Source organism: Astatotilapia calliptera, chromosome 9, assembly GCF_900246225.1.
Source record: "Astatotilapia calliptera chromosome 9, fAstCal1.2, whole genome shotgun sequence".
Classification (NCBI taxonomy): Eukaryota; Metazoa; Chordata; class Actinopteri; order Cichliformes; family Cichlidae; genus Astatotilapia; species Astatotilapia calliptera.
Genome location: NC_039310.1, coordinates 13,536,533 through 13,562,856, shown reverse-complemented (window position 1 = coordinate 13,562,856; position 26,324 = coordinate 13,536,533). Strand labels below are relative to the sequence as shown.

Sequence of the window (26,324 nt, the reverse complement as noted above, 5' to 3'; positions counted from 1 at the left end):
AAGTTTCCTGTGTGGGTCCTCCAGGATTACAGGCCCTGCACTGGGCAATAGAACTGTCAGCACTATCAGCTGGTGAACAGCCCCCACTGCAAGAGTGTAAACTGAAGAAAAACCTTTAGTAGTACACTAAACTTGACTTTGCAAGACTTGCAGAACAAACACTAGATGTTTCAGCTTAGTATAAATCACAATGAGCAAAAAAAAAAAACCCTAAAATGTTCCATTCATGCATCCATTTTCTTAACCGCTTATTCAATTTAGTCACAGGGATCTGGAACTTCTCCCAGCTGTCATAGGGTGAGAGGAAGAGAACACCTTGAACAGGTTGCCAGTCACATCACAGGGGGTTACACAGAGAAGCAGACAACCACGGACACACACTTACACTCCTACGGCTAATTTGGAAGCCCATTTAACTTAACATGCATGTCTTTGGACTACCTGATGAGAACCCATGCAGGCACAGGGAGAACATGCAGCAACCTGCACATAAAAGCCCCAGCCGCCGCATTCAAACCCAGAGCCGTCTTACGGTGAGACAGCAGTCTATTTTTGAAACTGTATTTTTTAATGATGGAAAGAAAAGGAATTTACTGTATTTATTTGTGAACATTTAATTGCTAAATTTTTCCATAAGAATAAGAAAACTTCATCTTGATGGATTAAGTGCAGATAAAATTAAAACCATGGGGACTGGGAGAAGAAAAACAACTTATTTATCTTATAAGATGTTTCCATATTTTTGAGGAATTTCCCGAAACGTGTCAGCATGAGGAAAAAAAAAATCCTTTAATATTGCAACTTTTATTATAGAAGAAAGAGACCTTTTTTTTCTTGATAATTCTTGCACTAGCAGTCATTGGCACGTCTGCTTCAATCAATAGTCTGACATACCTCTGACAAATGTCATGCAAAATTTTTGATCACAGACAACAGAGAAAAGAGAGCCAGCCACGCAGCAAAGGCAGACATGAAAGAGTTTTCAACACTCGTGAAATAGATGAAGAACTCTTCGCGAGCGCTGACATGGCTTGTGACTGACCAATCAGCTGGCCTTAGTTGGTGTCTTACTGGCCCTGGGCTATCACAATTGTCAAGCCATGGTGCACTAAACAGAAGAAAGGAGAGCCGTGTTATGTGGACTGCATTATTCACAAGGACAGAGTGGAGGAAAAAAACGGAGTAAGGTGAAGGAAAGTGAGTGAAGGGGAACAAAATGAAAAGAGAAGAAAACAACAGAGCACATGAGTGAGAGAGGACAGAAAAACAAGAGTGGGAAAGAAAAGAAGGCATGAAAGAGAAAATGAAACACATAAAGAAGAAACTTGAAGGTAAAAAAAGGGAACAAAACACATAATCAAGGCATGAGAGAGCACCGTAGTGTGGGGAAGCTTACGGCTGGATTCAGAGTTTGTCAAATCTAAATGAACATCACTTCCCTACACTGGCTATGGCCCTAATTATCCATTCTGCCTTTGTACAGCGGCAGCTCAGCTCTGACAACTGCTCTCCCTTGAGATTCCCCCCAGCTCCCAGCTAGAACATTAGGGAATATCAGGGAATATTACACCTAGGAATTAACGCTCCAAATCACCTTGCTAGGTTTAGGTCCCGCATATACCCCTCCCTTTCTTGGACAAGATAATCCTGGCTCTAGCACCGGATATATGCCACTAATCATCAAAAAGGCAAGGGGTGGGGGGGTTGCAGGGAGAGAAGGAACAGCAAGGAAGATCTTCAAGGGAAAGGGAGAATAGAGGAGATCATGAGTATTAGTATTCATGTTTATGTAGTACAGTACACCTGGCTTAAATGTTTCATCCAGATGGGTCAGTGAGAAAAATCAATAGGCTGACTGGTAGAAGAGTTAGATAATCGCATTTAAATAATGAAGCGGTAAAACCTGGCATAGCTGTAATTTATGTACACACAGTATCAATTCATTTTCTTCTCAGCAAACACCTCACCTGCGTTGTGCCCCGAGCCCTTTTTAAACAAACACCTGAAATTATTTGGGAAGACTGCGTCACTGAGGTTTGGTGCGTATTTCTTCACCTGGTCCAATGCATCCTGTTTCTCTCTCTCTGCTGTGAGTTTCTGATGGACAGCCTCTGTCAGCTCCTTCTTCAGCCCCGCAGCCATTGACCTGCGAGCGAAAACAAAACAGCCGAGCTTAGTATCATCCTAAGACGAGGCTTATCAACGAAAAACAAAACAAAAACACAGCTTAAGTGAGTAATTCGTTTTTGGTTAAACTGATTTCATTATTCAAATGTATTTTACAAATACATTATTTCCATTAGCGCAAAAACAAACAGAGACAGAAAATCCCGATCCGCGTTAGTGTTTAACGCAGGCCCCGTGAAGTGTGAGTATGTGTGTGTGGCAGCCGAGCTAAGGGAATGTGAAGGGGATCAATATGAAGGGGTCTATTCCTGCCACGCACCGTGCGTCCGTGCGTGCGCGAGTCAGTCAGTGTCTACGAGTGTGTGTGTACGTGTATGCGAGCGAGACTGTGTGTGCCGGCTGCCCTGGCTACAGCCGAATCAATACGACAAATGATTACCATTTCCACAAACCTCCCTCCACAGCCTCACTTCGGCCGCTCTCGGGCCTCGACACCCCTCCGCCAACACTCCACACAGACACACACACACATATATATGTATATATGTATATATATATATATATACACACACACACACACATAAACAACCCCCCTTCCCTCCGCTCTTGACCCATACCTCTAAAAAGCCGATATAAAAATGAGAAATTGCAACTTTATGAATAGTAAAAGCATCCGGGCCTTTTACGGCCAAAAGTTTTTTGACCATAATCTGAAGTTAGCATATTATTGATTTTACAGTTAAAAAAAAAAGAATGACTAGGCAGGGAAAGACCACAAAGTCAGCATCTGTCTATTAGTTTTTATTGGCTTCTGTGTTAAAACGACTCATCCAAAAATATCAAAACCTTAATAGAAAGCCCAGTATTTACCCAACTAAATCTTTCTAACACTGGTGATGAATGTGATTTATACTTCATACTTAAGTTCATTAATCAGTCTATTAAGTGCTAAAAAAAATGCAACTTTAACTTACTACCACTTTTGTCTGTTCTGTCTACAACTTATTATTTTCATTATCGTTTAATCTGCCAATTATCTTTCATTTTTAATTATTTACACTGTCTAGAGCAGTTCCCAAGGACCCAAAACCTAAAGTGTTTTCACATGATTATAGGTTTTATCCTCTCAGAAAGACAAACCCCAAATGATAGAAGATCAAATTTTTAGATTTGAAAGGCTGGGGAAACTTGTTTTGTCATTTCAGATTATATTTGATTACTTTATAAAAAATGTCACGGATAGCTGTTGCATTAAGAGATGGCCGATAGCAGAAGGGTGACAAAAATAAGAGAGAAACAAGAAGGCGATATCTCTAGGCCACCAGTGCTCTCCTTAGATCCTACAGTTTTCCTTGGGTAAGAAGTGAATGATGAAAAAGTAATGATCAAAAAAATTATGAAATATGAAACCTTGATAGTTATGAAGGCACACCAGCAAGAGCTGGGCAATTTTAATTAATTTTCTTCTCAGATGATTAGAAGGCGATAAAATGAAGAATAAAAATCCGTATACGTTTGTATAATGAAAGGAAATCGTAGCCGACTACACTCAGAATCCCTCGCTAAATGTTCCTCAGCAACTTTAAAGCTGAGACTAATAAAGCAACTCATTGGTAGCAAAAGTTGAAGCAAAAGCCGTACAGCCAAAACAAAAGGAAGAGAAAATGTCTGACAGATCGGTCCGTAGAGAGAACATATGATAGGATGAACAGAGTGGGAGAGAGAAGGAAAGAAAGAGAGGAGGCGTCCTGTGGAGAAAGAAGGGGGATTTCCCACAGCACAGATGGAAGCCATTAGCATGGTGCTGTTGCTTAAAAACCTTTCATGTCTTTGCAGTTATTAGATAATACCCGGTTAACAGTAAACAGCATGATTCTGCAAATGGATATAATATGCAGGCACAGCGATTGTTTTACCATACAGCATCTAAAATTGGTTAAAATCTAATAAAATGTAATAATTCAGAATGTAACCTATAAAGTCTCCATACTGAGTTTTAAATTGTCAGTTGACGAGCAAAATGTTCCATGGCTCAACTTAACCAAGAAACTCCCCGAGACGGAGACCGTAGCGGTGAGGTCATGTCGAAGCCAAAGCCGCAACCACAACTATGCGTGCACAAACAGCAACACACAAACACACACTCGACTGGGTGATACATGCTTGCTGATGTCATCACCGCAGCTCTGGTGAAACAGAGAGGTCAACCAGAGGTCTCACCTCTGAACTCTGCGACCCAACATCTGCTTGCTCACCTTCTCCCATCAATACATGTTTGTATATATTTTCTCTCGCATTAATCCAGGAGCAGATAAAAGGGAAAGCAGTTCACATGTTCAGGAACAATGTAACATTTTGCTTTGCAGGCTCAAACAATGTATGCATTTAGAGCTCAGGGCTGTTCTGTTCAACACATGTTCGGTTAAAAAAAAAAAAGCCTACTGTGCGTCGCACGTAAAAAAGTCTAAATGTTTTTGATTACCGAGCTTACGCGAGGGACGGCGGGAAATGGGATGAGAACGGAAGCCGCTTTCCCTTTTTCCTTCTCTTTGCTTCTTACCTTATTTTCTCCTCTGCTAGCTTGCCTTCATTCAGACACCCCTCCATCCGCCTCACCTCCTCTGCACGGGCTGCCAACTCCTCCACTGAGCAGGAGAGAGAGAGAGGGGAGACAGAGGAAGAAGAAAAGTGTGCGATAAAGAGCAACAGTTCATTTCAGACACACTTAGTTGGGATTCATTAGAGAACAGGCCTTATTCAAATAATCACACAACCACAAAAAATGCAAAAAGAATAGTCATAAAATTGCCTCAGATAGCTCTCGATGCAGAGATGATTTTGTTTTTTGAACTGGATTAAAGAAATAACTCTCCGAGATGACTACACACTTGCACGACACTTTACATCTCCTAGCAGGCAAACGTTAACTGGATGATTTACAAAACCTGCATACGGAGGTCTTTATTGATTCTTGTCAAGTTCAGCACAAGTGGGAAAACATGAACTGCGAGTCACCTTCAAAGCGAACCAAGAACTCTGCCACAGAAGAGGCACTGAATGCATTTCAGAGGCGGAGAGGGAAGGGAGGAACGAACACAGTGCACTGCTTACAGTTGGTCGGCGAAGCAACCTTTTGTTGAGAGACAAAAGGGGTGCTCCCTGGTTTCGTCAATAGATGGCACTCTTTACCTTGAGCAGGCCACTTGAGCTCATACCCCTGACTGCAGCCCTTCAATCACATACCCTTTTCAGCCGTCTCTTCCATCTACATGCAATAAAACCCCATTGTCCTACACTTAGTAGTTTAGCACATTGAGGGATGCATAATAAACCACTAGTCAGGTTTCTCAGCTAGGTTTGCTTTGCAGGCCCTGTTCAGTTTGAATTTAAAATTTAGGATTTGCCCCCGCACTCCCCTCTTTTTTTTGTTCTGTATGCTGTTTTGTGAGTCAATGTTTCTTCATAGCTCTTAAAACCTTTTCACTAAATTCAGTATTCATTGAATATAACATAAACTGTCAGCCATCGGTGACCAAGGCTAGTGAATATTGAGAAGGTCTGTGCGCTGAATATGAAGAGGTGTGTGCGCTCCTGAGTCTGTGTTTATGTGTGCACGTGTGTGTGCGAGTGCGGGTGTTTGTTGAATATTTACGGAGCGGACCTTGACTTTCTGAGTGTGTATTTGGGTGTGTGAAATAGAAATATAGGAAATGTGTATTTCTGTAAGCTTTTTAAGGCCACACAGAATGCTAGGATAGAAGTGGTGGGAAAGACTGAAGAGGAGGAAGCCAAAACCAATACCATAAAGGAAACAATACAGAAAAGAAAATCCACATTTAATAAAACTATGACTAATTTATGGTTTTGTTGCATCAAAACTGTTTAAACTAAAGCCCTAGGAAAATTGAAGCTGCAACTGGAATTGCTAAATATTTAACGATGCGCTTTTATTTGTGTATCTATGTGCATGCATGTGCCCTGCCTTGGCTATTTTACCGAACCTCAAGGTGAAAGTTTTGCTATGAATCTCAATAATCAATAAAGTGGAGATGTGAAAACTTGAGATGGGGATCAAATTCGTATTCAAGGCATTCGCTTTTCAGGTGACCTCAGTGACACCTTCCACCAGGGGAAGCCACAGAGAGAGCAATTAACTGCATGCGCTGACCGTTTACACAAACTCTCTTATTTGTGCCTGAGCTCGCATAAATAAAGATGCGCACAAAACTGAAATACACACTGAAAATTAAGTGAAAAACAAATTTGTAGAAATACGAGGGGAAAAAATGGGCACAAAGGAAGCTGGTCCAAACACACACAAGTCCTTACTTAAATGTGGTATATATTTAGCTTGGCAAGACTTGATGACCAAATACTGACTATTTTTTTCCGCATAAAATGAGGATCTGCAGAGGGGGTGTGGATTTTGACACTTCTCTCTTTATCTTAGTAAAAGCAGAACTGTGATCCATATCCTGAGGTCTGAGGCCCTTAGCAAACTGTTTTGAGTGGCTTCATGAGCTGTGTCCGTAGTTCACAATTTAAGATCTTCAGTCCTTCTCTTTCTTAGCTCTTTGATTCTTGTCTTCACAACTTACGGTGTGACATTAGGCCACAATGTAACTCTCTCCCGATCTCTCCTTCTCAGTGCCTTCGTAGGAGCTTCAAAGCCCATCATGCAGCATCAGCCTATAATCACAGATCTGCGGTCAGATTACCCTGCTCTCACCGCTAACCTTTAACATGAGAAGGATGAAAACCTTGCTAACCCTGAATCAGTGGTTGGGGCTAGGCCCGGCCCTGCCTGGCCCTCATAAAAGCTTCATAAGGCTTCATGGGAGCTTCCTTTGGCTTTGTTGGGGGATTCGGAGCCGGCTAAGGTGCTCCCGAGAGATGTCCCAAAGCCTCCCAAGACTCTTTCTCTCTCTTTCTGAAGTTTCATGGGCTTGCAACACTGCTTTTGGGTATAAGCCAAAAGGTGCAGACACACAGCCGCACACTGTCATGCACACAAATACACCACAAGAAGACCAAAAAAAAAAAAAAAAAAAAAACACACCTCATATGCACACAACAGTGAACACTCACAAAGACAAAGACTAACACACACAAACACACACGCGTACACCCCAACACACTCCCCTCTTGCTCTCTCCTCTTCGCTTTATTTACAATCCTCTGGCAGCGGTACAAGGGCCCGGGGCTATAACACACGGCACCTAATGCTCAAACTGCCAGGTAATCTCATGTCTGACATCCCCCTTTGATAGAAACTGATCAATAGACTCTTGTAAAGGAGTCATTTTCTCTGATGTTTCTACCAACCACTTCTCTCTATCTCTAACTCTCTCTCCTTTTCCCCCCCCCCCCCCTTCTCTTTTATTAGCCATACATTTATAATTCATATTTCAGCGGGGCTGAGTTTGCTCTGAGACAAAGAGGGAGGGGGGGGGGGGGGGGGGGGGGGTACGCTTCTTTGTGTAATAAAGAACAATAGTGGTGAAATGATGGGGAGAAATGCCAGTGTTTGCTGCTGGTTCCGGTGAACAACAGTTTTGGGGATCGATAGAGTGTGAAATGGGATTATAGCTAGTAATAGAGGTGAATTGGAGGAGAGAGGCCTGTGCACGTGTGTGTCCGGGGATCCAGACTGGATAGCAGCAGCGCACACACACACACACACACACACACACACACATGCACGCACACACATTCACACGTACAAACGAGTGCACGCACAAACGTGCAATAATGATTTCATCATCTTTAGGCAGATGCACATCAGCAGCACAGAGGGGTGGTAATATCACATTTCTGTTTTGGTGGAAGTGTGGAAATAAGGATATAGTGTTTTTGTTTATGCCGTTATTTCATTTGTTGTCACACGGCATCACATTTATTTTGCATTATAACCAACCTTACAACACATCTTATTTAAGATGTAAGATGACTCTACTAGTCGGGTTTGAATATTTTAAAGATCCATCCCCGCCCGTGTTTCACGAGCAGATGCTATGAAAACACCTACTTAAGAGTACGCCACATCTGATTTTCCTGGAAAACAGATTACGAATACAATCGTCCCTTCGGTACACCTTTATGTGCATTTTCTGTAATGGCTCGTGTGCACTGTATGTTCGAAATAGTGCAATTTTCCGCATGTATCACACACGCCCCAGCCTATTCCGAGAGCCATAAGTGACAGAATGACAGTAAATTTGACACAAGCACCCATACGCCAAGTTTAAGGACTTTTTTCTATCCTTTTTAATCACTCCTTTCTTTCCAGTCTCTTCATCCTATCCTGACACAGTCTGATTGAATCCAGCTGCCTTCAGACACTTCAATCTAATCCATGTGACACTTCCCTGGTTTCCAACTCATTCTCTTTTCCTGCTTCTTTCCTTCTGTCTGGCCACAGAGACCTTTATATAATATCCATTACTCCCAAACTACATTTATATATTAAACTGTAGAAAGCATATCAACAGCATTAGAGGTAAAAATGCTTTGTTAAAAACACCAAAAATGGCAGTTTATCTCGTTAACTGTCTAAATAGCAACATCAAAAATGACTTTGGACTGATATGATTATTACTTCTGAAAACCTGATACTGGCAGCTACTGTGTTGATAATTCATTGATTTTTAATTTACCAGATGAGTAATTTTGTAATTTTACATAACAATTTACAGACGACTGGGTTATAAAAGGCTAATAAGTTATGTAGAGTAATTTAAAGCATCTTAAATATGCATTCCTTATTAAATTATTCTGGTTAGAGTCACCTCAAGCATACATTTTCTTGTTAACTCATAATTGTATACCTGTTTCTGCCTGTCCATATTTTTCTTATCATTCAAACCTGTTCACGTTCACAGTCCAGTCCATCTTAGATGAGGTCTGCTGTTATTAAGCAACAAACAAAATCATCACCACTCAATGAAATGTTTTCATAATACAGAAAGAACCTCGACGAGGGCTTCATGTTAATAAAAAGGCCCTTTGTTCATGACAGTAATTTCTCAAGCTGACTCCTCACCCAGTTTATTCAGACCACTGCTATATCCAGGTAAACAATGCCCCCTTTGTTATAATAATGCATCTTTATTCTTCTTAAGTTATTACAATAGGCTCTGCATTGCTGGATTGTATTTGCTGAAGGTAAAAGCTGAATAATATGTGGTTTTGTGTGTAGAGTAGAGTTGAGGGAATGCGTTTTGATCACAGACAAAGGCCAGGCTACACAGCGTTGTCCTTCTGTCTCTATCTTGTTAATGAGCAGTGTTCAGTGAGCAAGCCAGCCACTGTCTGCCACAGAGAGAGACCTCAGATTCATCTCTCTGCGGACAATAGGTGATTGTGTGTGTGTATGTGTGTTTGTACCTTGGAGAGCCAGTGTGTATGTGCTAATTAAAGCAGTGGGAGTTGGAAGAAATGGCTGCAAGCGTGCGCATGTGAGGTGTTTGCCTGGCGTGACCGTCGATGTGTACGTTAATTCTTAATGAGACATTTCTGTGCCCAGAGAGACCCAGCCATCACCATTCCTACACTGACGCACTACTACAAAGGCCACCATTGGCCACACGCACACATGTACAGACACACACAGAAACCAGATCATTACCATACAGCTAAAGCAGTGCACCATTAAATCAAACCTCTACCTACAGCGTGTGTGTGTGTGTCTGAGTTAACATGGTGTGCAGACAGCTAGCTACAAAATCACCACACTGCTGGCTAATTTGAGCTAACTGATTGAGCTAACAGCAGTGCGGGTGGTTCTGCAACAAAAGACAGGACAGGCTGCGTACTGTAGCTCCTCTGGTATGTGATGGGCTTCTGATCGCCAATAATGTCCAAAACCTTAGCAGCGGGGAAATGTTCATAGAGTGCTAATAATAAAGGCAGGGTGATGAATGGATCAAGCAGTGAACTGACATAAAATCTTTGCTTTTGGTCATGTTGACTTGCTTGTTAAAAAAATGTGGATGCAGACTCAAGCACTGGTGAAATACAGGTTAATTTTCACATGATACTGAGTATAGTGTTAGTTCAGGCAGGCCACAAAGTCAAGCATAGCCATATTCCTGTCAGATCAATTGATCTCCATGCTTGCCCACAGCTGGAGGCTCAACTAATGCATCTAGCTGGCAAATCTCATAAAGGCCACACTGTGTAAGTGTCTTTAGGAACCTACGGCTTCTTCTTATCTACATGCCACATTGCAACCCACTTTCATCCCCACTCTTCCTTTTCATGCTATGCTGACAGATTCATATAATGCGTGCAGTAACACTGTCATTGAACCCTACTCTGTTTTATGTTGGGGTCTGGCTCTTGCTCTCTCTGACTACAGACATCCACGAATGCGCGCCGAACAGCAGAGAAGTCCCTGAACAGTGACATAATACTGAATATTAATAGCATTCTTCTTATAAATATATTAGTCCTAACTGAAATATGTATATGTTATCAACATGAATATACGGTTGACGGAAAATTATTACTTTATGACTAACTGCATACATGGATCAGGACCAACGGCAGCTTATCAGTTTATGGACTGATTGCTACCTGTAACTTGGTGACTGCTGCGCAGCTCCTCCAGCTCTTTCCTCAGCTTTCCGATGAGAGTGCTCAGGGTCTCATTCTCTCTGATAGCACTCTGCAGCTTCTGCTGCTCCTTGTGTAACGCCTCCTGAAGCATCTGGGCCTTTCTTCTCTCCACATCCACCTCTCGGCTCTTTCTTGCAGACTCTTGTCTGGCCTCCTTCAGTTCCTCATCTGACTGCCTGAGGAGTGTCACCTGTACCTGCAGCGTACGGGCCAAAGAAACATCCAGCGTCTGTTCGGTTTAAATATGTTGCACAGTTGTGTTTATAATGTGCTGTTGCCATGTAACAGTTGCCATCAATAGACCTCTAAATATATCATCAGAAATCACTTATTATTTGCTTTGCTTGCTGCTTACATTTAAAGAATTTCCAAAATGGTATCGCATCATATTGTATGGTCCTGAATAAAAACCGAAGATAAAAGATATATATATTTCCATTTAATCTAAAGCTGGAAAAGACAGAAGGTGGTGGAAATGATGGTGGATATAATAATAATAATAATAATAAAACAGAAAAACATTATGAACCAATATAAATTCTGTGTTTCTGTAAAAAACACACACATTTAGCAACCCAAAAAATACACTGTCAAATACAATTTCCTTAAAAAAAATGTTTTTAGTGTTAATGGCTCTGAACTCAGCCCTTGTATGTATGACTGATCACTCATGTAAAGGATTAGACTCTTGTATAATTATGTATATATGCATAATGATAAAAGTTAATAATGTGTACATGCATTATGCATGTGATGAATGTAGATGTATACTTCAAGATATGTGTACCTACATGACACGGACTCATTATGTGGTATTCCACAGGGAAGTTGTGTGAATGAATGGGCAAGACCTGACAGCAAGAGAACCTGCTGCTGTGTGTGTTTGTGGGAGTAAATGTAAGTGTGCGAGCATATGATTTTGGTAAGAGTAACACGTGTTTTGCTAATATGTGACAAACACAAATTAACGTGCGAAATCAAATATTACCGTTTCCACCTACCCATACACGGCTAAGCAAGCGTACACACAAACGCGCGCAAACATAGACACTCACACACTCACACACATACAAATGATGTGTCCAAGACTGCCAGGAATGCTGGCGTTCTGCCAGGCTACAGTCACCACTTTGAGTAATTTGAATATTTAGTGTCCCATTGAGCTCTTAATTGGAGTCAATTTCACCAGCCTTGGCACCGTTTGGTGCTTTAATTAATGGCGAGGCAATTTGTTTCTGCCAGACAATCGCAGGACAATCACATGAGTGGTGGGTGTGTGGTGCCCGTGGAGGTGGTTGAAATACTCCTCTTTGGGAACTCAAACATGTCCTTAGATTGAAATGACTGCATCGCGAACATTTAAGGACAATGGCAGATGCGTCTGAATTTAAAAGCAGACGGGACAAAGGTCAAATTAATATAGCTCTCACTAAATTAGAGGACAGGTCAGCAGATATGCATTATTTTAATACCTTTTGGGCGTTCGCCAGTTCAAGCTCTAAGGATGCCACTTCCTGTTTTGAACGAATCACTTCCTGTTCCAGCTGTTTTTGATTGCTCCGGTGAGTTTGCTGGGAAGCAGCGAGACTTGGTTTCAGACCCACCTTTTCCTGGACTCTAAGGTAAGGAGAGCAAAAGATAATTGCCTGAGCAAACCGGTCTGTAAAAAATGTGCTGCCCAAGTTAACACAGCGTAATAATATGTAGACCAGATAGCATATTAATGATTACTGAAATTAAAAAAAAAAGATTTCAATAGATTTTTACATTTGCCAAGTAACATAATATATCTACTGTGTGCCATTTAGTAAGCAGACTGTTGCGAAAATGAGAGCGAGTTGGGGGTGGAGACTGATGAGAAGGGCATGAAAGGAGAGACAAGGACAGAAAGCGAGCAGCAGAGGAGAATGAGAGTTTTATAGACTCTGTTATTACTGTCTCTCTAGCTCTGACTTCATCTGAAGAATAGTGTTTTCACACACCGCAAGGTGTTCAACCTGTGCCGCACAGCGCTGAAACACACACACACAAAGAAAAAATGAGTGCTGGAATGTAGCAAAAACTGTTTGTCCATGTAAATATAAAACAAACTTTAAATATAAGCCTACATTTACATTTACCAGCGTTACTTCTGAATACTGGAATGTCAACAAATCTTATCTCTCAGCTGTTATCACTGAACATAACTGTGGCAGATATATTTTAATGTTTCATTGTGATGATAATACACAGAATGCATAATCCCAGCAGTGCCATGCAGGATATTACCTTCTGCAGCTGCTGTCTGAGTCTTCCTAGACTCAAATACTCCTCATCAGAATGAGAATGGCTCCGACGATAGAGCTGCAGGTCGCACTCCACAGCAAGTTTCTATAAGTAACGAGAGAAAGGGAGAGTAAGTGATATAGATAGTTAGAAAAAACATATTTTTTTAAGAACATCCCGCTTGTTTAAATCTTATTTTAATCGGTTCTATAACCCAAAACACACCTAAACAGAAACTTAAATAGAAACAAACCACCAAGTCAAGACACAAAAGGGCGAATGAATTGAATGAATTGCATTTCAACAGATTACACTTATTTTGGTTTACTAATAAATGGCAGTGGCATTGATGGGCCATTAAGGAAGCACATTATTTTGTGTTACACTCATTTGTGTATTGATTTGCACAGAGAAACATGACCTTGGTGTTTCAAGCACATTATACAAACTGTAAAACAACAAGTTCGAACTTAGCACGTGACTCTAGCTCATAGGAAGTACTATGAGCAATCGCGCTCATGAACATCTGCATTGTTCTCTTAATTACAAATGTATATCTCTTTGGAAAAAAGTGAAAGTGTTACACTTTGTTTTTTACTCCCGAGAGCATCGCCAGGAGTAATGCTCTCGCTTTTTTTTCATAAATTGCTTAATGTATCACTACCCTCAATCTTACCCTATTAGCTGCTGTCCTTTATACAGGCAAATTATGTAAGTAATTCAAAAGTAGACATCTTTATAGGAAAGGGAAGAAATCTTACTTATCTTCAACTGTCCATCTTTATGTTATAGTGAAATATTCTCTAGTCGAATATAAATTGACCAGTAGAGATAGAATTAAGATACTACACTCACAATTTGAGCCAGTCCATGGTTTTCTTCTCCATTTATCCCTCAAATGTGAAACGCTATAACTGCTAAACTGCTTTTATAGTCATGTTTTCTTTCATTTAAAACTGTTTCATGTTTTCCACACTGTATTTCTTCGTAAACAGGGAATAAAGGCAATGGTGATTTTAGGGTTAGCTAAGCCCAACAGTGACATGAGGTAGCGCATTAGCAGGATGTGAAGCTCCATAAGAACTCCTAACCTCTTGATAGGCGCCTTACAATCAAAGTCATTAGCCAGTGTAATAAAGGGCCTGAGATACAGCCATTCTTCAACAGCCTAACTCTTTTATAACCAACAGATTAAAGTTGATTGGATTAAAATGACATTCTGCCCGTCTGACCTTGGCGGCAGCAGTTAAGTTCATCCAAATTAAATTTCTCCGTAATAAAGATGATTCATTTGTTGCCTGACGTAGTAAATATAAAACAGAAAGGGGGAAAAAAAGAAGAAGAAAAGATTAAGTGACACACGCCAGTGCACAGATGCACAAATGCGCACTAGTACACACACACATATACATGCGTGCGTACAATGACACAAGCACACAGAGCAATATATCCATGCATGCACTTGTACAGCATGATTGGAGCTGGCAAGCACCTGGGTGCACTTGCGAAAATAGAGAGACACCCATCGGAGTTAACCCCAAAAAAACAAGGCATGTATTCAAAACCTAGTTTTTAAGGAGGTGGGTGCATCCATGAAAAAATACATAGTGAGACAGTAAAGTGTGCAACAGCATTAGTTTCTTAGTTTGAAATGAAAGGCTGAACTGGTTTATGACAGAGTTTTCCACTGATCTCACAGTCAACCTCATTTGTTACGTGACATGATTACACAGAATTAGTGTATACAATGAATCACACTGTTTTCAGATGTTTCATTAAGTGGAAGGAAAACAACTCTTTTGCAAGAAAGGTTAATACTATTTGTTACGCAAGCAAATCAGGTTGTCCACATAGATATAAAGGATTAACTATGTTCATGTATTTGTACGTGTGTTTGTGTCTGGATTTATCCTTTTGTTATTGCTGTGTCTGCATTACGTAAATGTTTTCCCAAACCTGCTGATTGAGTGTGTCCATCTGCTCCTGAAGGGATCTCATCAGGTTTTTGAAGTGCTCCAGTTTTTCTTCACTCTCTCTTAGCAGGTTGTGACTGGCCTGAAGTTCATCTGTTAGTTGGTCAAGAGCCTCCTGTGAATTCTCCCACTGGCCAACCTTTTCCTGATACCGGCGCTCCAGCTCAGCTAGCTCTTCCTTCAGCGAAGAAGCTGCTAACTGCGACTCTCTTAGCTGCCATTAAAACAGGTAGTCAGACTCAAAATTAAAGACATATTAGACAAAACGTATGTACGTATTTAAAGGCTATATCGGCCATTATTAACCTTTTCCTGTGAATATTGTAGTTCCTCCTCCAGACGTTCCACATGCTCTTGCACCCTGCGCGCCTTCTCTATTGCTGCCGTGCATTTCTGCTTAAAAATCGCAGCCGTTTCTTTCTGCTCCTGGGTGTGCAAATTGGCCTCTTTGAGCTCATCCTTGGATTCTTTCAGCTGCTGATTAAGAAGTTCCACCTCCTCCTTCTCCTTATTCAGCTTCTTTTCAACTGTATCAGCCTGAGAGCAAAATCAAACAGAGTACAGATGCTGATGTTGACCTTTGTTTTTCAATAAAGACGATGAAAGCAGTCAAATTTAAAAAGACACAGTGGCACGTGTGAATGTGTGAAAAAAAAAGCAATATGAAGTAGGAAGCAATAAATAATCTTGCAAAACGTAAACTTTTATATTACATAAACTATTACAGCAGCAACCATCATCATCATTATCATTATGCTAAAATTCAAACAGTGAAACCAAAGCCATTACTCAATGCTTCGTGACTAAACGTGCCTTAAAAAGCTACTTGAACAGACCCATGCTAGTTTGTTTAACATTAATTTACTGCACTGCTCTACAGTAACCTCTGTCATAATGAAAGGGGAACTCAGGAAGTGAAACCGGGCTTAATCCTGCCGTTACACTAGGAATCCTACCGTAGCTCACCTTTCAAGGGGAGAGGTTGAGAAAGTTAAACCCGCTCTAACACTCAGCTTGAGTTCATCCACATTAATCCCGCTGTAATCTGGATCAGAACACGAGGGTTTTACGACTAATGACAGCCAACTAGTTAGATTTCAGCGGTTCACTGCAGCTCGGTTTAACCAGGGATTAACTGGGCCCGCAGGACTAACACTGGATTGAAGGTGGCACGAGAGAGAACTTGCTCATGCAAAAGGAAGAAAGAGACAAACCAGAGGAGAGGAGTCATCGACTCTTACTCTCTGTTTTAGAGTGGAAAGACTGAACAACCTGTGTAGGTGTACGGCCGCGTGCGTGGACTGCTTAAAAGCATTGACTCAGCCCATGCAGCCTCTGTTTTATCTGAGCGTGATGGTGGTGAATGGTGAATGTTTGACGAGGTTGTCTGAGGTAACAGTTTTAAAAATAATCACACGGAGAAGAACCACACGCTATAAAGTGAGACATCGTACGTCGGCTTTACATATCAAAGCTGTATTTATTACTTGCTCTACTTGTGTCACTGTATTTCTCTCCTTTAATGAATTCACTATCCTACAGGCCAAACACTAATGGTGGACTTCGCATTTCTTTCTGTTACTGGATGAAAGGCCTCATAACAAGACTTAATGGGGACACTATGGCTTTCTTGTGACCATAATCAGAAGCGTGTGCTTTGGGGAAACAAACAACCCTCATTAAACATGATGGAAAACACATCTGACCCTCATGACCTGACAAGCCTCATTTGGCCTGATGTTTGAGTATTCACTGCCGTCACATGACTACCCAAGTTGACCCTAAGTTGATAATAACTTTATTCTTGGTCTACATTTCCCTGTCTGTATTCATGCTTAGTTCCAATTAGATGTGAGAGTTTCACAAACAGTAGAGTCATCGTGTCTTGTTTAGTAATTCAGATGATGTAGATTGGAATATATGTAAGATGACTACAAAATAAAGCTTGTCTGCCGCAAGCGAGTCGGTTTGCCGTTCCTGGCAGAAAACTCTGACTACTTGATTGTCTACCGTGATTTAGAGCGCTCGCACTCAAACGCACAAGTGCATCCGATTTTTCCTTTTATGTTCCTCATTGGATTATCGCAGTAGATGGCTTTTCGGTTGGATTATGTCTCAGCCGACAGACAAGTGAGCACACAAAAGAGTCGACTTCTGCGCCGTTATGGACCTCCGACTTAAACCGTCCTTGAGCTTTGTGACCTCCGGCTCTCGGTCTTTCAGCCTGCTGTGCATTTGGCCGAGCTCAGAGTTGTTCTGCTTCAGTCGGCTGTGAAGCACGGAGCCGGTCCCCCCTCCGGGTTACGCTTCAATTTTGTGAGCCTGTTTCACGACTTCCCGGTCAGAGTTCAACTGATCCATAGATTTCACAAGAAGTGAGCAAAGGTGAAGAGGAGAGGAGAGAGTTTCTCTTTACCTGTTGCTCCTTAATACGGAGCTGCTCTTGTAGCTGCTGTTGTTCTTTCTCCTTCTGCTCTCTAAGGTGCTCGATATCGCTGACCTTTTCGCTTAACTGACAGGCCTCTTCCTTGTGCGCTCTAATCGTGCAGTTTAAGTGTCTTACCTCTTCCTCCAGAGCTGTCACCTGAGCCAAAAGAAAGAGAAAAAAAGATGAAAATTGAAAAGGATGGAGACGAGGAAAGCTTTACGCTGGGATACTATGCACACCCAGACAGACAGAAGAGACAGTGAGGGGGTGGCAGTAACCAAAAAGTGAGTGTCAGGTTTGAGTCAGAGAGTTTCCCAGTTTAGTCTCAGGACCAGCTGGGAAAATGTAGGCACAGCATGAATGAGTAACGATTCCCTTTTCCTTAGCTCCAACTTTCGCAGAGCCTTTGAGCAAGGTGCTACACCTCCCATTGCTCTGATGGAGCTGCTCGATAGCCAACAGTAGAAGACTGCTGCTGGTTTGGGCACTTCCCTTGAGTAGATGTGTGCAACTCTGTGGGTGTAAAGCAAGGAAGTGTTGAAAAAATAGGGGTGATCACTGAACCTAGCCTCGGCATATGAAAGAAAAATAAAAAAAATTGTAGGAGAGAATTGAAAGCCCTAAGACAAATTTCAAACCCAAAAAGCAAAACATAATATAAAAAAGAAAGCGCCTTTTTCATAAAATACTGCTTAAAAACGGCCAAATATGCAGTTTTAAAGGGAAAAACATGGAGTTTCCATTTCTCCAAATTGTATTTTTTAATCTCTAAAAACTGCATGACACAACCTGAAAAGTGAACGCAGACGAGCCACCGCACCTGCTTCTGTGTTCCTCGATGCTTCTGTTCAGCTGTCTTCATTTCGGCTCTGAGCTGCACAATTAACTCATCTCTACTTCGAACCTGAAAACAGAGAAAATTAACAAAATTAATAAAAACGTGCATTTAAATAAGTTGCACGTCCTGGCATTTTAGCCTCTCCAGTTCCTTTAATTAAACAGACAGAGAGAGATGGACCTCAAGGTGTGAGGTGTGGAGTTTGTGGCTCAGAGCCAAGTCAGCCTCCAGTTTGGCTTTGCTCCGGTCGAGGTGGGCGCACTCTTTGCTTCGGTCCTCCATCAGGATTCTCAGCTCATCCCTCTCCTCACGGAGCTTCTCCAAAGACCTGTCTTTTCGAAGCAACTGTTACATTTGCACATAAATTTGCATCCGCACCAGGGGAAAAAGCTTTAAATGTCCAAAGATAAACATGTAATGAAACAATATTAATTATAAACCCACTCAACATTATCCAACAAACAATTAAAAACAGGATGCGTTAAAAAGTGATTCCATTATCAAATTTCAGTGTGGTTAACAATAATCATGAAAAATGAAACTGATGGGGGGTTTTTTTTTTACCTCTTTTTGACACTCTGAGTGTTGTCCCTTACTTTCTGTGAGCTCCTTCATCAGTGTACAAATCTTAACCTCCCTCTTCTGTATCTGTAAGATGAAAGCATTTAATCACACATCAAACACCCATTTTTTTGTTGCTTTTGTTTTTTAAATCGCAAAGCCACAGCCGATCTCATAAGATTCGGACAAGGGAACGTCGTGTTAAGAACATTCGCTGGCGACTCTGTCACCGTTTACTGAACTCGAGATAAAATATTCGAGTTGTTGTTTTCATATTTGTGTGTTTCAGGTAATGGTGGCGGTGATGGGTGAATGACACTGCATACAGGGAAACGGTTGTTGATGCTTCTCTTGAGTATACGCTACGTCTCACAGTAGCTTGTGTTTGTCTGTTTCCTTGGTGACCTTCCCTAATTACCCACTTCTGCTCGATGCCAAATGAGTGCGTGAGCGTGTGCGTCTGCATGTCTGTGTGCGCTTTCATGTGGGTGTGATTCCTTACAAGTTTGCCTCGGGGAAATGTTTTGGACATTTTTTGTTCTCATTTTTCTTCTGTACGTGTTCACCGACTTCCTACCTCGCCACGGTCTTTTTCTCATTGAGGTTGGTGAGAACGGCCAGGTTTGGGTGTCGAGCCAAAAAGTTTCTTTTTAACTCTGGGATATTTTTGCGATGGCTTATTAACATTTTAAAGATGTTAAGTTGTTCTTTTAACCTTTCTATGACTGAAACGTGAATCTGATCATCTCCAAAACAAAAAACAAAATCAGCGGCCAGTATTTGGGAGTTGAAGACCGAGAGGAATAGGATGCTCTAAATTAATTAACCTTTTTTAAATTGACATGAAGGCAAGATTGTATTACTTGATATCTAATCCTGTCTTGTGAGTGATTTTACCACAATATCACTGACAATGCTGACAATAACAATAAGAAAGAAGAAATGCTATGTCTCGATCTAATTTTAACAGCTTATTTGTTATAGTTGAAGCAGACAAGTTTTCACTTCCAATTTGTAAGAGCCTTTCTTTTGGAATTGAGTCAAATGCTCGCTCTCCGTTTCTCTTTCCCTCCCCACCTGCTGTCTGTCATCCATGATCTAGGGATCGTTTTGACCAGAGTTGAGGGCTTGTTTGTAACTGTCCAGGGGGATTGATGGAGTTAACTTGGCTCTTTGGCCTCTCACCTCTGGCTGTCGGTGGCCAGGCTCACCAGACGCACTAAACCTGAGCTATGGCAAGTGAAGAAGAAGAAGGAAGAAAAAAAGCCCTGTGTATACACACCGCTATCCACGCACCAGTTAAATCACACAGGAGCATTCATGTAAACACTTCGACTCATACAAATAGGTAGTACCCTGGTACCGGAGTGATACCGGTGGTGTTTTGCATTCCACAGACATCAGATAAAAAAAAACGTGCACACAGAAGAAGAAAAAAAAACTGACCAAAGCTTTTATTCATCTTACAAATACAAGTCATTCCACTTACCCATAGCAAACACTGCACACTCTCTTCCTGCCAATTGTTAAACCATAGCTTGATTTATCTTTGAGTGCGTGCGCGTGCATGAATTCCCAATGTGAGCGTGTGATAGGCAGAATGGATGTTGATAAACACCGGAGGACGTCGTGTCAAAACAGACAACTTGTCAAAACGACACGCTAACTAGGTCAATCACAAAGTTTAAGGAGAAACTTTGGAGTGGAGCTTTGGTTTATGCATATCTCTACCTGGATGTCTATGTGTGTGTGATAAGCTCCTGAACGAATCTGCAGGAGGGGACCTCCAATATCGAAGGTATTTTTAAATCAATGAGCTCTTAAGTGCATCCCAGTCTCAATGTGTTCACACATAACGCACGCACACAACACTCGGCGTAGATAGAATCCCCACTGACAGGCAATGACAAGATAAAGAGAGGGAGGAAAAAAAAGAGGTGCGCAGGTGGGGGGGGGACAACGACAGGAGGGGGAGAAATAATATTTGAACAGTTGGGGGTGGGTGGGGTAGTGAAGAGGGTGGTGGGGATGAAACAGAGATGTGGCAAGGCAAGAAAAGAAATGAGCAATAAGTGAGATCAAGAGAGAAAGCAAGGCGAGAGAGAGCGAGAAAAAAATCTGTAAGCTTTTCTGACAGTTGTAAAGCGCTGTGACCAGGACCCACGTCTGTCCCTGTCCAACCTTGAAGGCTCGAACAACTTTAGTCAACGCCGCTTACCTTCCACTGTACTGCTCCTACTCCGTTCTTTTGTTTGCTTTCACCTCTTTTTCCACTTTAAATAGGAGGGCATCTGAATTAGTTTTCCAAAAGTGCTTCATACACAACTTGTGCGTCCTTGCATTTTAAACTAAAGTCCAAGTGAGGAAGCTGAGGACACACTAGGCAGGAGAGTTAGCAGCAGATTAAAAATAAATAGGATTATAGTGCACACATCTGTTTTGAAACACAGCTTCATTTACTGTTCTTTAGTCTCCGCGCGCATAGAGTGAGATATTTTAAGATTTAGAGTAAAGGATCTGAAAGGTCGTGCCTCACATATAGCTCTATGGCGAGATTTTGTGGCTTTTACTGTCCAGCAAAATTGAACGTGAATCCTCAAGTCAAGAAATCCCCCGTTCTGCTTCCTGTGCACATTTGTGATCTGTGATCTTTAAAGAAGAGTTTGTGTGCGTGTGTGTCTTTTGGTCCTGGGAAGGTGAAGTAGATCATTTCTACAAAAAAAGCCGCTTGTGATGTTAATGATTTTATTATTGACACAAGGTGGTGGTGATGGTGGGTGGGGAGGGGGAGGGAGAGACAAGACTTCAACCTCATGTCTCAGTCGCAACAACATGTGGCTGTTCACATGATGTTGATGATGATGTGCGAGTTAGTTAGAAAAAAAGGATTCGGGATTAAAAAGGTAGGAAATTAAAGGGATTAAGGAGGAAGTTGTGCCCGTCCGATTCCTGACAAGCCTGGCTTCATCAAAAGGGTGTGTTTTTAATAAGGCTCTAAATTTAAGACTGGACATTTACATAAAAAAGGGCACACATCTGCTTTTATTTGACAAATTTCCTGTGTCATATATGTTGTGTTAGTCACAAAAAAATTAAAAAATACAGTAAAAAAATGTCAACAGCAAACCGTAGCTGTCCTGCAAACATCAGTATCAGTGTTTGGTGAAATGTTGTTTTAACAGAAAAAAATGATACCGCAGGGAGAGGAAAAAAGATTTAAACAGATGTTTCAGTGGTTTCTTATATAAATCTAATATAAATGCCGTGTCCACGCTGACTTCCCAAGAATTTCAGATAATTACGATTTTAAAGTGACTAGAGTACTTGTTCTCTGCAGCGAGAGCAGACTGCGTTCTCTTTTTATTCGAAGGAAAGAAGTGCAACTGTAAGTGAGAGGGCGAGCGAGTGCAAGAGAGAGTGAATCAGCAGAGTACATTTAAGATGAAGGAGAGAGTGTTGACAGTATTTGTTCAGCTGTGCTAATGTTTGGACATTTAGAGCCGCAGCGAAAAGAAAAAAAAAACACTTAATGCAAAGTTCTCCGTTTCATTTAGATTTGAGAGGGAGCAGGGGCGCTCGCTCGCGTTCCCGCACACCTACTGCAGCCACCGTCCACACAACGACGGAATGAAGTGTGCATGAGGGAATGCAAAGCTGCAAGTGTGTGCGCCCTTGTGTGGGTGTGCGAGAGAGGGCTTGTAATACATCAGAGAAAACCAGTTTTTGTGCATAAAGCAAGGCCAGATGTGAAGCAGAAACCAGATCCCTGAGAGCTGTGGTCCATCCTTTGACTTAACCAGCACAAACATAAAAGACTTAAACACACCCACACGTATACATGTGCACACAGTTGCACGTGCACAGGTAACTGCATGAAATGTATGTGCGCGACAAAACACATGAGCACAAAACCGTTTTAGAAATTATTTAAAACTCTCCTGTATGTGACAGCTTAGCTTCGGTGACTTGTTTTTAAGGAGCTGAACTTCAGTGCAGCTGCTTTCATCGTGAAAATGAACTCCTGTGCACCCCCTAATTAAATTTCTTAAATTTACCCAAACTCCCATATAACATGAGCTACAGAGGAGCATTTTTAAATGGGCACTCTAATAAATGGCTGACTACTGTAACAATAGACTCGCGGATAGCCAGCAAAATTCTGAACTTAACCTTCACCCTAAAAAATACGTTGAAAAAGCGTATTGTCAGTGAAGAGGCATCCCAGTGACAAGGACCGAACCTCATGTGCTGTGTTCTGTTTTTTTACAATTCCGAGCCCTTGAAATTTCCCAACGGCTTTGGGAAAGGTATCTTTGCAACCTGGTTAATTGAAGGTTAAACACAAACCACTAAGCACTAACATATGCTTTTGGTGTATCGCATAAAGGGCAGAGCAGGACAAAAAAAACAGGTCTTAGAAGCAATGTAGCACGTGACCACGTGATTTCCCAGCTTCGCCACAATCCCAGCAGTAGTGAAGCTGAAATCCCATTTTAGCGGAACAATCAAAATTTTTGCCAAGTCTGTCTTCATCAAAAGTATGTGTTTTTAATAAGGCTCTAAATATCAGAACATCCTATTACCCATTATCTAAAACCTTATTATCAGCACTATTGTAGAAATAGACAATGCCTGTCACAGTGAATATTACATTTGAAAATTTCATATTTAAATGAATCCCTCACCTACGCGACCCATCTTATCAGTCCCATTGTGGGGAAAGACAATGCATTACATTAAAGTGAATATTATATTTAATCTCCCATCCAGTAGAAATTTCATATCTCTAGATTAACCATTTTTCTTCCAACGTGCCCGCTTTCTGTAGAAACTCTTGCTTTAATGGTGAGGTGGAAAACTCGCCTTTAACGTACCAATTGTCAACAATTTGAGGGGGAAAAACACGCACACGCTTCGGTTTAATTGTAAAACGACAAAGTCAAACAAAGCAAAGATTTTACAAGAATTCACATTTTAATATTTGAATTAAGACCTTGGAGACGAAGCTGATTACCTTCTTTTCACTGGTGCGACGCTCGAGAGCTAATTCCAGCTGTAGACGTCCAACCTCTTTGCTCGCATGGTGCAGCTGGCCTAAGATCTGCTGTCTGTCTGCATTCAGGTTGGTGGTGGTCTGATTCAGGGCATTCGTGATATCACTTAACATACCTTCACTTATTCGTAACTGCAAGGTTAGCAGAGACAGGAAGAAAGGCAAGGATGATGATCTGAAAGTACTGTTTGAGGTTAGGACCTTTAAGCCCACCGACAGACAAAAAGAAAGCTGTGGTGGACCAAAACGCAAGGAGAAGAATGAGCGACCCATTGCAAGAAAATACAAATAAGAGAGGTGGGAGATGAAAGTAAAATTTAGAGACGTTTGCTTCTGTTTTTTCTCCGTACAAGTGAAAGGGAACATCATAAAGGCTTTGTGCCAGGCTAGGGACCCCTACAATTACCGCTTTGACTCGGGACCAATAAAACTGCTTGACTACTCGTCATAAAGTTGTAGGACGCTAACCGGAGCAGTGCTTCTAAAACCTGGAGGCAGAGCTCTCACTGTGTTGTGATCCTTTTGTATCTCCTCTACATCAGATGCATCAAAAAGCTTTTCATTAAAAGAAAAAAAAAAAGCATCACATGATGTTTAGCTGGGCCACGGCCCCTTTTCTTTGTAACATACAAAATCACGCTGGCAACAGAAAGCAACCTGTTTATTTTCAGACACTTACTTAAACCTTTGACACCGCAAATTTTCAAACTCGGCCCCAGAACATCAGTAACATGATGAAATGAAAATACAGTGTTACACTTATCGCATTTAAGCTGCTGGCGCCTTCTGAATACACCAGTGATGTCAAAAAGGTAATAAGGAAATTAAGTTAGTGTTAGAAAAGTAAGGGCATAAAGTCGGCATCTAAGGGCCCGCTGTTTTTATGTCGAATGTATTTCATTTAGCTGGCTGACAGGCACCCACCATGCTAAAACACTAAGGAGCAGACAAATGACTTGGTTTGGCCAAGGACACAGTAAATAGGTTAATTTAAGCCTAAAACACATCACTGCCACGCGCCACTCTGATATACCTAGAGGGGTGAGAGGGGGAGGAGGAAAAGAAGAAGAGAGAATGAAACAGAGAGGGAGCGAGAATAAAAATAAAGAGAGGGAGAGAGAGGACAGTGAGAGAAACCTAAAGGCCATTCCATTCATCATGCGTACGACTCTTTAATGTTCACATTCATTACCACTGATTCTCATTGGGGCAAAAGAGAGAGAGAGGCTGGACAAGGGAGATGAGAGAGGAAAAAGACAACAAAGGAAGCAAAAAAAAAAAAAGAATGATCTGAAGAAAAATAATTAATAGAAAAGAAAATCAAGCCAACATTTAACCCCTCCCCCCATCTTGTTCCTTCTAATGGCTAAGTGATATTCACACAAACATGCTTCTTTAATGTACGAGGCTACCCTCTGCGGAGCTAAGATGGTGGGGATGAGTTATTAAATATGGAGAGAGGGCAAGAGAGGAAAGGCGGAGGAGGAGGGGAAGAAGGACTGATGATTAACTGTGAAGGAAGTAAAAAATGAGGAGAATTCCCCGATGTACCTCGCTGGATTTGATTTAGAGAACGATGCCCAGTTCTGCTCCTTGTTTAAGAAGATCTCCTCTCCTCTGTGTGCGAGCGTGTGAAAGACAGAGCGCGCTTACCCACTGTGCTCTGCCGTGTGGCTGGGCTGTCTTTGAGGATGGCATTCTAGTTTTCTCCTTTATGACAAATGTTCTCTTCAGAGACTTCTATGTGACTCGCAAACTAACCACATCCTGGGCGAGGGGCTTCGCATGAGCCTCCTCAGCTTGGAGGTTTTCTACCTGCAAATAAAAAAGTGCTCAGAGGCACCCTTTCGCCTCAATCGAAGATTTCCCGTAGCGTTTGCGAAACTACCAACAAGATGTGGTGGTTTCAGTTACAGAAGATAAACAAGATGTTCGTTTCAAGTAGTGCTGACACTTTGTGGATTTTTATTTTTATTTTATATTTGTTTGAGCAACCGGGTCAGGATTTCTGGAAAGATTGTGCTGAGTTGTATTTCTGTAATGTATTTTTTGGCTCTTTAAGCACGACTTTTAAGTGCTGTTTGCATTCATTACATTCAAGAGAGGGCAGGCATTTCTACAGCCAATATTCCCAGTGATTGGTAACTTACACCATATAAATAGCAGTACGGGCCAGAGATGTCATGATCCCTGGCTTTTTGTGCCAGGTTTTTGAGTTGCGTCTTCTGGTTTATTATTTAGTTGGGCTTCTTTACTCTACTTAAGCGCCTACATTTTGAGTTATGATTTCCTCATTTTTGTTCTATGTATATTTATGTTTTAGCTCATTAGTTAGCATTTGTGCTTAGTTCCCACACTGTCTAATGTAGAACGTTGTGTGTTTCTTTGTGTTTAGTTTTGGGGTTGTGAATTCTTAAGTTATAGATTAATGGCAGGTTTTTCCATTACTTTATGGTTTTA

General features: G+C 41.4%; 1 protein-coding gene across 2 annotated transcripts in view; it reads right to left on the bottom strand.

Moving 5' to 3' along the window:
- The window catches only part of LOC113029761 (myosin heavy chain, striated muscle-like), a 91,050-nt gene that overhangs the window by 21,442 nt on the left and 43,284 nt on the right, over nt 1-26,324 (bottom strand). For both annotated transcript variants that reach the window (XM_026180757.1, XM_026180758.1), the window contains 13 exons: nt 23,826-23,996; nt 18,815-18,898; nt 18,431-18,595; nt 18,233-18,316; nt 17,401-17,568; nt 15,291-15,521; nt 14,968-15,198; nt 13,015-13,116; nt 12,682-12,758; nt 12,219-12,363; nt 10,705-10,942; nt 4,688-4,772; nt 2,056-2,146 (listed from right to left, as the gene is read on the bottom strand). In XM_026180757.1, coding sequence (XP_026036542.1) covers nt 2,056-2,146; nt 4,688-4,772; nt 10,705-10,942; nt 12,219-12,363; nt 12,682-12,758; nt 13,015-13,116; nt 14,968-15,198; nt 15,291-15,521; nt 17,401-17,568; nt 18,233-18,316; nt 18,431-18,595; nt 18,815-18,898; nt 23,826-23,996 — 1,872 coding nt within the window. The remainder of the gene's footprint in view (nt 1-2,055; nt 2,147-4,687; nt 4,773-10,704; nt 10,943-12,218; nt 12,364-12,681; nt 12,759-13,014; nt 13,117-14,967; nt 15,199-15,290; nt 15,522-17,400; nt 17,569-18,232; nt 18,317-18,430; nt 18,596-18,814; nt 18,899-23,825; nt 23,997-26,324) is intronic.